The sequence below is a fragment of the Salvelinus fontinalis genome, chromosome 3, assembly GCF_029448725.1.
Source record: "Salvelinus fontinalis isolate EN_2023a chromosome 3, ASM2944872v1, whole genome shotgun sequence".
Lineage (NCBI taxonomy): Eukaryota > Metazoa > Chordata > Actinopteri > Salmoniformes > Salmonidae > Salvelinus > Salvelinus fontinalis.
Window position 1 is genome coordinate 25890657 of NC_074667.1, and position 17963 is coordinate 25908619.

Consider the following 17963-nt stretch of genomic DNA (forward strand, 5'->3'; position numbering starts at 1 on the left):
TCCGTAACTATCTTTTGGCATTTGTTTCATTGGCCCACTGTTGATACAGTCCCAAAATGTTTTGCATGTCAGCAATCAAGTTTTCAATATATAGGACTTTCAAAAATCTAAATGTAACTTGCCATATCATCACGATGATGCGTTTTGCATCATGATGATGTGACATGTTACAATTTGTTTTTTGAAAGTCCTACATAATCTACAAAAAATGACATGAAACGGTTTCTCAATCTGGCCCATTGATTTGTGGTTAGCGAATAATACAGTTAGTAGTGGCTTTTTAAAGAACTCCCTGGCCAGTAGACTACTGTCAGTATGAGGGACCACATAACTGTCCATTCTAAAATACCAAATGCATCCTTTAAGTTTGCTATCGTCTCTAGCTAATAACTCAATTATTGATTGTGTCCCTATGCCAGGCAGCTTGGGTTAAGCGACTCATTTGCATTGACATCCAGTTTCCCCTTTACCTAGGCCATCATGATCATGCCATCTCAGCATCTCAGGAGGATTTAAGACTCCACTTGTGTCATTGCTCACTGGTCTGCAGCCCCCCCCTTCCTCTAGTCCTGTATGCCAGCTTGTTGTGTTTGACTGTATTCGTTAATATATGAGTAATGACCATTATACGTTAAGCTAAAGTTGTTTGGTTTGGTATGTTGTGCTGTGTTGCAACCACAGTACTGATTTCTCTGTGCTGTGTCTTTCTGCCAGGGCATTGAAAGCAGCAGGGGAGATCACCATTGAGATCCCCACCAAGGCCTGTGCCGGCCAGGACAACGCTGTCCTCTCACTGGAGCATGTGCAAGTGGAGGCCAGCATCGAGTACACCAGGAGAGGAGACCTACACATCACACTCACTTCCCCATCAGGTTCGTTAGACACACGCACATGCACGCATGCACACACATAAAATCTATATGTATACAGTACCAGTCAATAGTTTGGACACACCTGTTCATTCAAGGTTTTTTTTTTTCTTGTTTTTTTTCTACGTTGTAGAATAATAATGAAGACATCAACACTATGAAATAACACATATGCAACCATGTAGTAACCAAAAAAGTTCCCACATACACTGAGCACTTGTTGGCTGATTACAGCGTATCACTGCAGAATGCTGTGGTAGCCATGCTGGTTAAGTGTGCCTTGAATTCTAAATAAATCACAGACAGTGTCACTAGCAAAGCACACCCACACCATCACACCTCCTCTTCCATGCTTCACGGTGGGAACCACACATGCGGAGAACATCCGTTCACCTAATCTGCGTCTCACAAAGACACAGGAATTGGAACCAAAATATCTCAAATTTAGACTCATCAGACCAAAGGACAGATTTCCACCAGTCTAATGTCTATTGATCGTGTTTCTTGGCCCAAGTAAGTCTCTTTGCAGCAATTCAACCATGAAGGCCTGATTCACGTCTCATCTGAACAGTAGATGTTGTGGTGTGTCTTTTACTTGAACTCTGTGAAGCATTTCTTTGGGCTGCAATTTCTGAGGCTGGTAACTGTAATGAACTTATCCTCTGCTGCAGAGGTAACTCTGGGTCTTAATTTCCTGTGACGGTCCTCATGAGAGCCAGTTTCATCATAGCGCTTGAGGTTTTTTGCGACTGCACTTGGAGAAACTTTCAAATTCTTAAAGTAATGATGGACTGTAATTTCTCTTTGCTTATTTGAGCTGTTCTTGCCATAATATGGACTTGGTCTTTTACCAAATCTGTCTTCTGTATACCTTGTCAAAAGACAACTGATTTGCTCAAACGCAATAAGAAGGAAATAAATTCCACAAATTAACTTTTAACAAGGCACACCTGTTAATTGAAATACATTCCAGGTGACTACCTTATGAAGTTGGTTGAGAAAATGCTAAGAGTGTGCAAAGCTGTTATCGAGGCAAAGGGTGGCTACTTTGAAGAATCTCAAATATAAAACATATTTTGATTTATTTAACACTTTTTTGGTTACTACATGATTCCATGTGTGTAATTTAATTGTTTTGATGTTTTCACTATTATTCTAAAATGTAGAAAACAGTAAAAATTAAGAAAACCCCTAGGTGTGTCCAAACGTTTTACTGGTACTGTGCATATATAAAGCTCTGGGGAAAAAAAGAGACCACTCCAAAATTATCCGTTTCTCTGGTTTTACTATTTATAGGTACAGTTGAAGTCGGAAGTTTACATACACTTAGGTTGGAGTCATTAAAACTCGTTTTTCAACCACTCCACACATTTCTTGTTAACAAACGATAGTTTTGGCAAGTCGGTTAGGACATCTACTTTGTGCATGATTGTTTACAGAGATATTATTTCACTTATAATTTACTGTATCACAATTCCAGTGGGTCAGAAGTTTACATACACTAAGTTGACTGTGCCTTTAAACAGAATGGAAAATTCCATAAAATGATGTCATGGCTTTAGAAGCTTCTGAGAAGTTAATTGACATCATTTAAGTCAATTGGAGGTGTACCTGTGGATGTTTTTCAAGGCCTACCTTCAAACTCAGTGCCTCTTTGCTTGACATCATGGGAAAATCAAAAGAAATCAGCCAAGACCTCAGAAAAAAAATTGTAGACCTCCACAAGCCTGGTTCATCCTTGGGATCAATTTAACAAACACCTGAATGTACTACGTTCATCTGTACAAACAATACTACGCAAGTAAAAACACCATGGGACAACACAGCTGTCCTACTGCTCAGGAAGGAGACAAGTTCTGTCTCCTAGAGATGAACGTACTTTGGTGCGAAAAGTGCAAATCAATCCCAGAACAACAGCAAAAAACCTTGTGAAGATGCTGGAGGAAACAGATTCAAAAGTATCTATATCCACATTAAAACGAGTCCTGTATTGACATAACCTGAAAGGCCGCTCAGCAAGGAAGAAGCCATAAAAATGCCAGACTACGGTTTGCAACTACACATGGGACAAAGATCATACTTTTTGGAGAAATGTCCTCTGGTCTGATGAAACAAAAATAGAACTGTTTGGCCATAATGACCATCGTTATGTTTGGAGGAAAAAGGGGGATACTTGCAAGCCGAAGAACACCATCCCAACTGTGAAGAACTGGGGTGGCAGCATCATGTTGTGGGGGTGCTTTGATGCAGGAGGGACTGGTGCACTTCACAAAATAGATGGCATCATTAGCAAGGAAAATTCTGTGGATATATTGAAGCAACATCTCAAGACATCAGTCAGGCATTTAAAGCTTGGTCGCAAAGGGGTCTTCCAAATGGACATTGACCCCAAGCATACTTCCAAAGTTGTGGCAAAATGGCTTAAGGACTACAAAGTCAAGGTATTGGAGTGGCCATCACAAAGCCCTGACCTCAATCCCATAGAACATTTGTGTGCAGAACTGAAAAGGCGTGTGCGAGCAAGGAGGCCTACAAACCTGACTGAATTACACCATCTCTGTCAGGAGGAATGGGCCAAAATTCACCCAACTTCTTGTGGGAAGCATGTGGAAAGCTACCCAAAACGTTTGACCCAAGTTAAACAATTTAAAGGCAATGCTATCAAATACTAATTGAGTGTATGTAAACTTCTGACACACTGGGAATGTGATGAAAGAAATAAAAGCTGAAATAAATCATTATCTCTACTATTATTCTGACATTTCACATTCTTAAAATAAAGTGGTGATCCTAACTGACCTAAGACAGAGAATTTTTTACTAGGATTAAAGGTCAGGAATTGTGAAATACTGAGTTTAAATGTATTTGGCTAAGGTGTATGTAAACTTCTGACTTCAACTGGATGTGTTTGGGTAAAATTAACATTTTTGTTTCATTCTGTAAACTACTGACAACATTTCTCCCACATTCCAAATAAAAATATTGTCATTTAGAGCATTTATTTGCAGAAAATGACAACTGGTCAAAATAACAACAATGATGCAGTGTTGTCAGACCTCGAATAATGCGAAGGAAATAAGTTAATTTTCATTTTAAACAACACAATACTAATGTTTTAACTGAGCAAGAATTCAGCTCTCCTTTCACATTAATGTTGGGTGACTTTATGCCACTCCTGGTGCAAAAATGCAAGCAGCTCGGCTTTGTTTGACGGCTTGTGACCATCCATTTTCCTCTTGATCACATTCCATAGGTTTTCAATGGGGTTCAGGTCTGGAGATTGGACTGGCCATGACAGGGTCTTGATCTTGACCTTGTACGTGGCTTGATGCATGCGTCCTTCACAAAGACAAATCTGCCCGATTACAGATCATCACCGATCCTCCACCAAATGTCACAATGGGTGTGAGACCCGGAGAGGCCTACAAGCCACAGAGTCTCACACCCAAAATCCTTATTAATCTGAAACACAATACCCCATAATGACAAAGCGAAAACAGGTTTTTAGACAAATGTATTACAAAATAAAAACAGAAATACCTTATTTTCATAAGTATTCATACCCTTTGCTATGAGACTCAAAATTGAGCTCAGGTGCATCCCGTTTCCATTGATGGTCCTTGAGATGTTTCTACAACTTGATTGGGGTCCACCTGTGGTAAATTCAATTGATTGGACATGATTTTGAAAGGCACACACCTGTCTATATAAGGTCCCACACTTGACAGTGCATGTCAGACCAAAAACCAAGCCAGGAGGTCAAAGAAATTGGTCCGAGACACCAAGACAGGATTATGTCTAGGCACAGATCTTGGGAAGGGTACCAAAACAATTCTGCAGCATTGAAGGTCCCCAAGAAAACAGTGGCGGCCTCCATTCTTAAATGGAAGGAGTTTGGAACCACTAAGACTCTTCCTGGAGCTGGCCGTCCGGCCAAACTGAGCAATCGGGGGAGAAGGGCCTTGGTCAGGGAGGTGACCAAAAACCCGATGGTCACTCTGACAGAGCTCCAGAGTTCCTCTGTGGAGATGGGAGAACCTTCCAGAAAGACAACCATCTCTGCAGCAATCCACCAAACAGGCCTTTATGGTAGAGTCGCCAGATGGAAGCCACTCCTCAGTAAAAGACACATGACAGCCCGCTTGGAGTTTGCCAAAAGGCACCTAAAGGACTCTAGATTCTCTGGTCTGATGAAACCAAGATTGAACTCTCTGGCCTGAATGCTAAGCGTCACGTCTGTAGGAACCTTAGCACCATCCCTACGGTGAAGCATGGTGGTGACAGCATCATGTTGTGCGGATGTTTTTCAGCGGTAGGGATTGAGAGACTAGTCATGATTGAGAGAAAGTTGAAGGGAGCAAAGTACAGAGAGATCCTTGAGGAAAACCTGCTCCAGAGCGCTCAGGACCTGAGACTGGGGCGAAGGCTCACCTTCCAACAGAACAACGACCCTAAGCAAACAGCTAAGACAACACAGGAGTGGTTTCGGGACAAGTCTCTGAATGTTCTTGAGTGGCCCAGCCAGAGCCCAGATTTGAACCCGATCGAACATCTCTGGAGAGACCTGAAAATAGCGATGCTCCCCATCCAACCTGACAGAGCTTGAGAGGATCTGCAGAGAATAATGGGATAAACTCCCCAAAATATAGGTGTGCCAGCTTGTAGCGTCATACCCAAGAAGACTCGAGGTGGTAATTGTTGCCAAAATGTGCTTCAACAAAGTGTTGAGTAAAGGGTCTGAATACTTATGTAAATGATGAAAAAACTATTTAATCCATTTTAGAATAAGGCTGTATTGTAACAAAAAGTGGAAAAATTCAAGGGGTCTGAATACTTTCCAAATGCCCTGTATATAGATAAAACTGGAAACTGGAGTTAAACAACTCTATATTGTACATTATTTTCTCCCATTAGGCACCAGCACAGTCCTGCTGGCGGAGAGAGAGAGGGACACGTCATCTAACGGCTTTAGGAACTGGGACTTCATGTCAGTTCACACATGGGGAGAAGACCCCACTGGCACCTGGACCCTTAAGATCACTGACACAGTGAGTCCCAGGGCTGGAGAACGCTTTGGCTGTTTCACAAGTTTCATATATTTTAAGGGATATTTCCAAATCCTGTATTTTCCAACAAATGTCGAACCACATAGAAAATGTAACTGGTAATTGTGTCAACATGTTGTCTAAACAGGGTGATTTTTACACTCTTTTTCAATTTCCCTCTGTCAGTCGGGGCGAATGGAGAACGAAGGTCAGATCCTGAGCTGGAAGCTTATTCTCCACGGCACGTCAGAAAAGCCTGAGCACATGAAGAAACCCAGAGTGTACGTCCCCTACAACGCTGTCCAGAATGACCGTAGAGGAGTGGAGCACATGGATGACATGATAGAGGTGAGCTCGATAATTAAAGGGGCAATTCACTTCTTTTTAACCTCCTATTCATTATCTCCAGAAGCATACCAATTTCTACATACAGCAGCATACCACCCTGCAGCCCACTGCTGGCTTGATTCTGAAGCGAAGCAGGGTTGGTCCTGGTCAGTCCCTGGATGGGAGACCAGGTGCTTCTGGAAGTGGTGTTGGAGGGCCAGTAGGAGGCACCCTTTTCTCTGGTCCCAAAAAATATCCCACAGGGGACATTGCCCTGTGTAGGTTGCTATCTTTCGGATGGGATGTTAAACGGGTGTCCTGACTCTCTGTGGTCACTAAATATCCCATGCCACTTATTTGTAAGAGTAGGGGTGTTTACCCCAGCGTCCTGGCTAAATATCCAATCTGGTCTTCATACTGTACCATCATGGCCAGCTAATCATCCCCAGCTTACAATTGGCTCATTCATCCCCTCCTTTCCCCTGTAACTATTCCCCAGGTTGTTGCTGTAAATGAGAATGTGTTCTCAATCAACTTACCTGGTAAAATAAGGGATGAACACAGTATGTGATACATGTATGTATGCATGGTCTGTTGACTGATCTCAAATGCAATTCTGTGTGCCTTACTGAAAAAGTGCAGAACTGGTAGAAGCCCCCTCTAAAAAAATGAAAATCAACTCCTAGGTAGAAGCCCCCTCTAAACCATTTTCTGACTTTCTGTTCGTCCTTCTCCCTGTCATATAGGAGCTGCCCACCCAGGCTGAGATTCACCCACCACAGAAGACCCAGCCCCCTCCTCCTGCCACCCCTGAGAGGAAGGAGACAAGACCCTCCTCCTTCCCCCCCTCCCTGGCCCTTCTGCGTCTCCTCCAGACGGCCTTCAACAGACAGACCCCAGCCGCCCTGCCCCAGGCCTCTAACTGGGGAGAGCAGCACACGGGCAGGGCCCCCTCCCTTCCATGGGGAGCAGGCCCTCACATCGCTCCACAGAAGCTGTACCAGGCCCTGGACAGGATCAACCAGTACCAGCTGGGCGGCCAGGACAACAGCCTGTATAGCGACTACAGCGATGGCTTTTACAGCACCAAGCCCTACAGACACAGAGATGACCGGCTGCTCCAGGCGCTCTTCGACATGCTCTCTGACGACAGGCAGTGAGGAGGGAGGAGATGGGAGGAGAGTGGGTAAGGCAAGGGGGGAACTCCAGTCCTGCAGGGCTGCAGTGTGTGCAGGCTTTTGTTCTAGCTTAACAGATCCGGCCCCCGAATCCTAACTCGAGTCGAATTAGGATTCGGGGCCAAATGAACACACCCGATTTAACTAAACACGGTCTACATTGAAGACCTCCTTTGTTGACTACCTGTAGGTGAATCAGGTGTGTAAGTGCTGGGCTAGAGCCTGCACAGCCCTGCCGTTCTCCTTGGTCAAGATTGGCCACCCATGGGGTAAGGGGGAAGAGAGAAAATGTGAGGATGCGGGGGCTGGGCATTGAAGGAGCAAGCGAGGGAGGGGGAGTGAAAGCCAGATAGAAACTCTTCCAGCCAATAGTGATGTTGTTTTTCCAAAACGCTACTTTTCTTTCCTTGCAGCATTCTAGCCTGTCTGTCTGTAGTTTTGTCTTTCATTCTGTACAGTTGTAGGTCGGTTGCATCTCAATACCCACAAGTGGCTTCCTTTCCTCCCCCTCCTTCCTTTCCTCCTCCTCCCCCCTCCTCCTGATGTATTGAAGTCTAGCTAACCCATAGACCACAGACCTCTGTCATATTGCTTCAGTCTTTAAAGATCAATATGCATGAAGGAAAGGAGACAAGGAAAGGGAACCCCTGTATTTAAATGAATCTGGGATTGCATTCCACCCCTCCTCCAGCCATCTATCCGGCTCAGAATGGGACCCAATAGTCTTAAAGTGACAGTTAACATCAAAGTCAATGTTCATCCAATGTTTTCAGCCCTCAAAAGTGGTCTGATGTAAGGATGAGTCCAGGCCCCACGACATCTGTTTTGTAGATCCAGCTGTATCCCTCAACTCAAATTAATGAAAAACATAGCCACTGCGCTGCTAAATGCATATAGGGGAAATGCTGCTCTATTTACCACCTTTACCTGTCAGTGGTATTGAAAGTAAGGAGATGAGAGAAGGAGAAAGAGATGAGGAAAGGATGTTTTTAAGACTTTTGGGACACAGCCCTATTCTCCTTTCACTGCACTACCTGCTTGAGCATGCTGTGTACAGTACCTTTAGAATGTCAAGTTCATAATTGTATTATGCCTGACACTATTATCTATATATTATACAAAGACAATGAATGTAATGTTGTTTTTACACTGAACAAAAATATAAGCGCAACATGCAACAATTTCTAAGATTTTACTGAGTTACAGTTCATATAAGTAAATCAGTCAATTGAAATACATTCCTTAGGCCCTAATCTGTGGATTTCACATGACTGGAAATACAGATTTGCATCTGTTGGTCATAGATACATAAAAAAAGGTTGGGGCGTGGATCAGAAATCCGGTCAGTATCTGGTGTGACCACCATTTACCTCATGCAGCGCGACACATCTCCTTCACATAGAGTTGATCAGGCTGTTGATTGTGGCCTGTGGAATGTTGTCTCAATTCTCTTCAATAGCTGTGCTAAATTGCTGGATATTGGCGGGAACTGGAACACGCTGTCGTACACATCGATCCAGAGCATCCCAAACATGCTCATGGGTGACATGTCTGGTGAGTATGCAGGCCATGAAGGAACTGGAACATGTTCAGCTTCCATCTGTGTACAGATCCTTGCGACATGGGGCTATGCATTAATCATGCTGAAACATGAAGTGATGGAGGCTGATGAATGGCACGACAGTGGGCGTCAGCATCTCGTCATGGTATCTCTGCATTCAAATTGCCAATCGGTAAAATACAATTGTGTTCGTCGTCCGTAGCGTATGCCTGCCCACACCGTAACCCCACTGCCACCATGGGGCACTCTGTTCACAAGGTTGACATCAGCAAACCGCTCACCCACACGGCACCATGCATGGTGTCTGCCATCTGCTCGGTACAGTTAAAACCGGCATTCATCTGTGAAGAGCATACTTCTCCAGCGTGCCAGTGGCCATCGAAGGTGAGCGTTTGCCCACTGAAGTCGGTTACAACGCCAAACTGCAGTCAGGTCAAGACACTAGTGAGGACGACGGGCACACAGATGAGCTTCCCTGAGACTGTTTCTGACGGTTTGTGTAGAAATTCTTCGGTTGTGCAAACCCCCAGTTTCATCAGCTGTTCGGGCGGCTGGTCTGAGACAATCTCGCAGGTGAAGATGTGGAGGTCCTGGACTGGCGTGGTTAAACGTGGTCTGCGGTTGTGATGCCGGTTGGACGTACTGCCAAATTCGCTAAAACGACGTTGGAGCTTATGGTAGAGAAATGAACATTACATTCTCTGGCAACAGCTCTGGTGGACATTCCTGCAGTTAGCATGCCAATTGCATGCTCCCTCAAAACTTGAGAAATCTGTGGCATTGTGTTGTGTGTCAACTGCACATTTTAGAGGGGACTTTTATTGTCCCCGGCACAAGGTGCACCTGTGTAGTGATCATGCTGTTTAGTCAGCTTCTTGATATGCCTCACCTGTCAGGTGGATGGATTATCTTGGAAAATTAGAAATGCTCACTAACAGGGATGTAAAAAGCTTTTGTGTATATGGAAAATGTCTGGGATCTTTTATTTCAGCTTATGAAACATGGGACCGACACTATATGTTGCGTTTATGTTTTTGTTCAGTATAAATATACTTGACCTCTAAACTAGCCACCTCTCTAAACTCCAAATCTGAAATCTCTATTTAATATTTATATTTTGACATATTTATTTTGGCATATATTTGTTTTTGGCAAGAGTAGACGTACTCACTGTGCTACTGTATCTCAGCCCCAAATCCTGATTTGTGGAATGTAATTTTGAGGTATATTCACAATTTCAATTTAGGATTCCGACCATACTTTATTATGTATAAAAAATGCAGTCCCCTTACTGTTTTTAAAACTGAAAACTCAAGAGTTGGGAACAGCAGTCTTTTATGCTGTTCTCTTGAGAAAAAATGTGTAGTAAAGTTCACTTCTTTGGGATTTTCTTTTATAATAGAATAAAAAAGAAAGAACAAGAAATGGGGACAATAAATGACCAAGAAGCAATTGGTTGAGTAATTCTTTTGGAGGTTATTAGACCTTCGAGATCTATAGATATAATGAATATAATTAAAGCTTTTGCAAATTGGTCATGTTGAAACCATTTGAATAATTATTTTAACTGACAATATAAAATAACTCTAAAAGGAAACATTTCACATATATATCTATATATACAGTATAACTATATACATATATATACTACACATGTTGTGTAATTTGATTTATTTTAGATTCAAAGTACAACGCTGCATTAAATGAAATATTTTTCTAGAAATTCATCAGTTTATAAAAAATGATATATCCATAAATCCCTTAATTCGTTCCGTTTATATTACAAGTGGTTTTAGTTGACATTTTCAGTCAAATTCTAGGTTTAAATTAAAACAAAATAAATGGAATTATGAATAGAAATGAACGTTGCCAAACTGTTGTGTTGCTAAAGAAAAATAGCTTTTCTGTGTTTGGGTGATTGTAAAACAGGCTTGGATGTTGTTGCTTCATTTACAAACTCATGTTGACACAACTACCTAGTTATATGCAACGCATTGGATATCTTCATTTCTACATTTCTACTCTTTGGTATTAGTGGACCTTTCATCCTTCAATCCAAGTATACTTTAGTAAACTGTATACTGGTAATACTTTAATGTAGGGGCTTTACACTAAAATACTATAACACATTTATAAGCTATATATTATACCTTCATATGCCCTACATAAACGCTCACGTTTATGCTCACAACTGCAGGTCGGTAGATGTCACTGCATATCTTATGTCAACTTGCGGTTGTTAATCTTAGCTGACATTTGCGTGTCTAAATGCTTATGTAGTGCTTATGACAGTGTAATGAACTGCTATGAATGTGATGTTTCCCTATGTATGTAGAGCCCCATACACTACAGTGATAAGTATCCCCTATTTTCTGTGGTATTGGCTCTAGCCCTGCTCTCTGCCAAACAAGCTGAAAGATCGAGACAACAGATGAAGAACAGTTTACATGCATCCTATAATTATACATCTTTCAATGTAGCCGGTGTTGTTCTAATGTTTGTTTATATTTTGGATTTAATCGATGCTTCTGTCCAAAGTTGTTTACAAAAGCTGAAATATTCTGTATGGATGTACAAAATTAGATTTATCGTAATAAACTGCAAAGTGACTTTGTGAGTGTGTCTGAGTTGTTGGGATTGTGACTGTGATCTGCCACTTGAGTTCATATACACATTTCAGTTCATATGGCCATTTCTGTTCATATGGACACTTGAGTTCATAGACATTTCAGTTCATATAGACATTTCTGTTCATATGGACATTCCAGTTCATATAACGTAGACATTTCAGGTCATGTTACCTTTCCAAATATGCTATTGTTTCCTCTGGCCTTGCTGAGAACATTTTGAGTTCCATAACTGATTAATTGCTGTGAATATGGATATTGGAATAGAACAAATATGTGCAATGGCTGGGGGTTCCTGAGGACTAGGTTGGTCTATGTCATACTTTGTCATTTGAAATTCCTAGTCATGTCATATGCCGATTTCTTGTTAAATACCACCACCTTGTGGCTAAAAACACAACAATACACAGTGGGGGGGGATAAACAGTGAACGCTAAATCATTGGGAGAAATCTGCCAAAAAATGTATAGCTACCCTTTTTCAACGCAGCCAGTCAGTATATTACAGTTCCAACACAACTGGACGGGTGAAAGCAGACTCCTAGCACCACATCCCTTCCACCTATCCTGTATTTTCAGATTGGTACAGTAGATGAGAGATGGGTGCAAAAAGTAATAGACTTTTTTTTTTACTTTTCAAAACATGAATTAATTTATATACATTTTTACAATGTAACTTGAAGTAATGTTCGACCTATAGGCACTGAGCAATAAACAAACACATTACTCATCAATCCTCAACTGTAGAGATACAGTATGGCTGTGCACTTGAAAAGAAAAGTTGAAATGTTTTGGGATAAATACGGTGTAGTTCTCTTTGTTTAATAGTGGCCCTCCTCTAAATTTGGTTACAATATCTTAATCAGGTTTCATTCTGTTTCGACTCTGGCTTCTTCTTCATAGTACTCCATGATCTCCTCAATCTCTTGCCTGTGTCTCTCCTTTATCTCCTTCCTCTCATTCCCTTTCTCTCTAAATCTCTTTAGCTTTCCCTCCGTCTCCCCCATCCTATCAAACCACCTCTTAAGCTCAATCTCCAACTCTCTTTTCTTCTCCTCATCCCTCTCATCTATCCAGCTCTGATATCTCCCGTAAATTTATGGATTACTCCATCTTTATTCTTCAGACATTCCTGCACCTCCTTCTCAAGCCTCTCTCTCATCTCTTGTTTCCTCTCTCTCGCGCTCTCTCGCGCTCTCTCTCTTGCTTGCTCTCTCTGTATTATTACCTACATCTCTCTGACCTGGGCATCTGCCTCCTAGTAGGTCTGACTTTTGTAGAAGCTCTCTCTGTTTCCCGTCACCATCTCATCTACCTGCTCCAGCAGATCTGGGACCTGAGTACAATGGGCCCTGTCCTTAATGTTGAGGTACCAGCTCCCACATTTCTCTACAAGCTGTTCGAGGTCCTGACTTGGAGAAACTACAGAATGCTCTGCTCTTCCAGGGCGTCAGCATGGGTGAAGAGAATGACAGTGTGTCCCCAGCAACCCTCCCCAAACATCTCCTCCATTCTCTCCAGCAGCTCTATCTCCTCCCTCTTGGGAGGGCTCCACTGGTTTGACCAGGAAGAAGGTGTGGGGTCCCTGGGCAGACAGATGGCCACAGAGTCCCACACCCTCTCATCCCCTCCAGTGAGTGTCCAAGGCAGAATCAGTCTGGAGTGTCCAACAGCACCAGCCGTCTCTATGTCTCCAGTTTTGCTGAAGCTGCAACATAATTACAGGCATTTCTGACAGAAAACTTCTGTTAGGGAAATCCCTAATTTGTCTAGGAAAAACGTTCCCTATTCCCTCAACCTTTGCTCTCTTTACGTGACACATATATGCATTCTATGCATATGACCAATAGGGCCTGACCTATAGCATATCATAATCATATGAATAAATTGGTTATAACAAACATCGTAACACGTGACAGGGAATGTTTGGTTGCTCAGGAGGTAAAGGGGAAGTCAAATGTGTGGAATAAATTTGACTAGTTGTGGAAAATACTGGAGACCAAGAAAAATAAGGTAAGGAGCAAGCACTGTGTGCATATTATGTGTGCCAAACAGGTGCTGTTAGATTACATTATAATTTTTCTGACCATTTGGAACAATGTAAACGACACAAAATAAATTATAAGGTAACTGTCACGACGGTTCCTCTCCTTGTTCGGGCGGCGTTTGGCGGTCGACGTCGCCGGTCTTCTAGCCATCATCGATACACTTTTCATTTTCCATTTGTTTTGTCTTGTATTCCTACACATCTGGTTTTCATTTCCCTCATTAATTGTTGTGTATTTAATTAATCCTCTGTTCCCCCCATGTCTTTGTGTGGAATTGTTTGTTGTAAGTGCTTGTGCACATGTTTACTGGTGCGCGACGGGTTTTGTACCCATGTTTGTTATTCTTTATGCCGTTGGTGTCACGTTCCTGACCTTATTTCCATTGTTTAGTATGTGTTTAGTTGGTCAGGACGTGAGCTATGAGGGCATTCTATGTTATGTGTTTCTATGTTGGGTTGTCAACTAGCCTGATATGGTTCTCAATCAGGGGCAGGTGTTTTACGTTTCCTCTGATTGAGAACCATATTAAAGGTAGGCACTGTTTGTTTGTGGGTGATTGTTGCCGTGTCTGTGTTTGTGCGCCACACGGTACTGTTTTTGTTTGTTCGCTTGTTCACGTCGTTTATTTGTTTTGTATTTTGTCATGTGTGTTTTTCGTCTTCGTTGCTTTATTAAAAGATATGTATTCAACCCACGCTGCGTTTTGGTCCGATCCATGCTCCTCTTCAGACGAGGAGGAAGACGAGCGTTACAGTTGGTTTTGCAATTAAACTGCTTTGGCTATTACCTAGTTCTGCTCTCCTGCGTCTGACTTCCCTGCCACCAGTTACGCACCCCTTACAGTAACAGAGAGTCTGTTGTAACGCTTTTTTTTTTGATGGGGGAAAACCTTTATTACAGCAAAGATTAAAAACAGTCGTATGCATTCGTGAATGCAATTGCCGACATGAAACGGTTTATTTATTGTTTACGCTAATTATTCAGGTTATTCAAGGGTGGCTTTGTTAATTTATTTAAAAACGAATATGCTTGATTGCATTTTAAATAATGAATGACTTGTGTTATGACATGAACAAATTAATGATTAAAATCAAATTTTATTTGTCACATTCGCCGTGTAGGTGTAGACCTTACAGTGAAATGCCTACCTACAAGCCCTTAACCAACAATGCAGCTTTAAGAAAAAATAAGTGTTAAGTAAAAAAATAGATCAGTAAAAATTTAAAAATATAAGTAACAAATAATTAAAGAGCAGCAGTAAAATAACAGAAGCAAGGGTATAAACAGGGGGTATCGGTATAGATTCAATGAGTGGGGGCACAAGTTAGTCGAGGTAATTGGGGTAATATGTACATGTAGGTGCAGTTAAAGTTACTATGCATATATAATAAACAGAGATTTGCAGCGGCGTAAATGAGGGGGGAACAATGCAAATTGTCTGGGTAGCCATTTGATTAGCTGTTCAGGAATCTTATGGCTTGGGGGTCGAAGCTGTTGAGGAGCCATTTGGACCTAGACTTGGTGCTCTGGTATCGATTGCCATGCGGTAGCAGAGAGAACAGTCTATAACTAGGGTGGCTGGATTCTTTGACAATTTTTAAGGCCTACCTCTGACACCGCCTGGTATAGAGGTCCTGGATGGCAGGAAGCTTAGCCCCAGTGATGTACTGGGCCGTACGCACTACGTAGTGCCTTGCGGTCGTTGGCCGAGCAGTTGCCATACCAGGCAGTGATGCAACCAGTCAGGATGCTCTTGATGGTGCAGCTGTAGAACTTTTTGAGGATCTGAGGAGGCCATGACAAATATTTTCAGTCTCATGAGGGGGAATAGGCTTTGTCGTGCCCTCTTTCACGACTGTCTTGGCATGTTTGGACCATGATAATTTGTTGGTGATGTGGACACCAACAAACTTGAAGCTCTCAACCTGCCCCGTAGATGAGAATGGGGGCGTGCTCGGTCCTCCTTTTCTTGTAGTCCACAATCATCTCCTTTGTCTTGATCACGTTGAGGGAGAGGTTGTTATCCTGGGACCACACGACTGGGAGTCGATAAGCAGGTGCAGGTGGTAAGTTTAATATAACAAATATTATGGAACAATACAACGAAGAAGTAGCGTCTAGACATGAACAACAGAAACAATACTGCCTGGTGAAGGAACTTAAGGGAGTGCCAGATAAAGGGGAGATAATGAGTGAGGTAAAGGAGTCCATGTGTGCTTAATGATGAAGAGCTGGTGTGCGTAATGATGAAAGCCAGGTTCACGTAATGATGGTTCCCAGGACCGGTGGTTAGTAAACCGGCAACGTCGAACGCCGGAGGGGAGGAGCTGGAGTAGACGTGAGAACTGTAGAACGTTTAACACAAAATCTGGGGAGGGGCCTGCTAAGTATAAGACTGTATCATCTGCATATAAATAGATGAGACCACTTCCTACTGCCTGATCTATGTTGTTGATGTAAATTGAGAAGAGCGTGGGGCCTAGGATCGAGCCTCGTGGTACTCCCCCATGGCTTGATCCTTACCCCAAGGCTCGATCCTGAGACAGCAGATATTCTGAATTCATACACTGGACTCTTTGAGAGAGGGAGTTAGCAAATCAGGCCAAAGACACCTCAGAGACACCAATTCTCCTTAGCTAGCCCACAAGAAGGGAATAGTCTACCGTATCAAAGCTTTGGCCAAGTCCATAAAAATAGCAGCTCAAAATTGCTTAGACTCAAGGGCAATGGTGAAATAATTTCGGACCTTTAAGGTTGCAGTGACACATCCTGACACATAGCCTGAGCGGAAACCAGATTGCATACCAGAAATAATACTATAGACATCAAAAAAGCCAGGAAGTTGATTATGGGCAAGTTTTCCCAATACTTTTAATAAACAGGGCAAAATAGAAATTGGCCTATAACAGTTAGGATCAGCTTGATCCCCCCTTTAAATAAAGGATGCACTGTGCCTGCCTTCCAAGCAATGGGAACCTCCCCAGAGAGGAGAAACAGGTTCAGCAATAGGCTCGGCGATGATAGGGGCTGCAACCTGAAAGAAGAAAAGCTCTAAACCATCTAAAACATCACCCAGATGTTTTTTGGGGATGAAGTTTAAGGAGCTCCTTCAGCACCTCAGACTTGGTGACCGGCTGCAGGAAGAAACTTTGTAGCGGGGCAGGGGAAAAAGAGGGAGGAGCATCGGGGCTACTCACATTATGGGATGAGGAAATGTTGGACGGGCAAGGAGACATGGCTGAGTCAAATAGGAATCCTGACTTAATGAAGTGGTGAGCTCATCCATGTGCTCCTTGTCAGTAACAACCACATCATCAACATTTAAGGACATGGGCAGCTGTGAGGAGGAGGGTATATTCTCCAGGTCTTTCACCGTTTTCCAGAACTTCTTAGGGTTAGACCCACAGAGCGAGAACTGCTCCTTAAATTAACTAACTTTAGCCTTTTGCAGTGGCGACCCATCCTGACCTCCACCTGTTTTGAGACCAATATTTTTAGCAACAAAAAAATATATAAGTATCATTGAGATTTCAAATCAAGTTTATTTTATATAGCCCTTCGTACATCAGCTAATATCTCGAAGTGCTGTACAGAAACCCAGCCTAAAACCCCAAACAGCAAGCAATGCAGGTGAAGAAGCACGGCGGCTAGGAAAAACTCCCTAGAAAGGCCAAAACCTAGGAAGAAACCTAGAGCGGAACCAGGCTATGAGGGGTGGCCAGAACATGGCCAAGATGTTCAAATGTTCATAAATGACCAGCATGGTCAAATAATAATCAGGAGTAAATGGCAGTTGGCTCTTCATAGCCGATCATTAAGAGTATCTCTACCGCTCCTGCGGTCTCTAGAGAGTTGAAAACAGCAGGTCTGGGACAGGTAGCACGTCCGGTGAACAGGTCAGGGTTCCATAGCCGCAGGCAGAACAGTTGAAACTGGAACAGCAGCAAGGCCAGGTGGACTGGGGACAGCAAGGAGTCATCATGCCCGGTAGTCCTGATGCATGGTCCTAGGGCTCAGGTCCTCCGAGAGAGAGAAAGAAAGAGAGAAGGAGAGAATTAGAGAGAGCATACTTACATTCACACAGGACACCGGATAAGACAGGAGAAGTACTCCAGATATAACCAACTGACCCTAGCCCCCCGACACATAAACTACTGCAGCATAAATACTGGAGGCTGAGACAGGAGGGGTCAGGAGACACTGTGGCCCCATCCGATGATAACCTCGGACAGGGCCAAACAGGAAGGATATAACCCCACCCACTTTGCCAAAGCACAGCCCCCACACCACTAGAGGGATAACTTCAACC

The 17963-nt window shown here is 42.9% G+C and overlaps 1 protein-coding gene across 1 annotated transcript in view; it reads left to right on the plus strand.

Moving 5' to 3' along the window:
• The window catches only part of LOC129841874 (neuroendocrine convertase 1-like), a 34435-nt gene extending 22841 nt beyond the window's left edge, over positions 1-11594 (plus strand). Inside the window, exons 11-14 of the mRNA XM_055910214.1 lie at positions 715-872; positions 5784-5917; positions 6101-6262; positions 6988-11594. Of these exons, the coding sequence (XP_055766189.1) occupies positions 715-872; positions 5784-5917; positions 6101-6262; positions 6988-7401 (868 nt within the window). The 3' untranslated portion in view covers positions 7402-11594. The remainder of the gene's footprint in view (positions 1-714; positions 873-5783; positions 5918-6100; positions 6263-6987) is intronic.
• The last annotated feature ends 6369 nt before the right edge of the window (positions 11595-17963 follow it).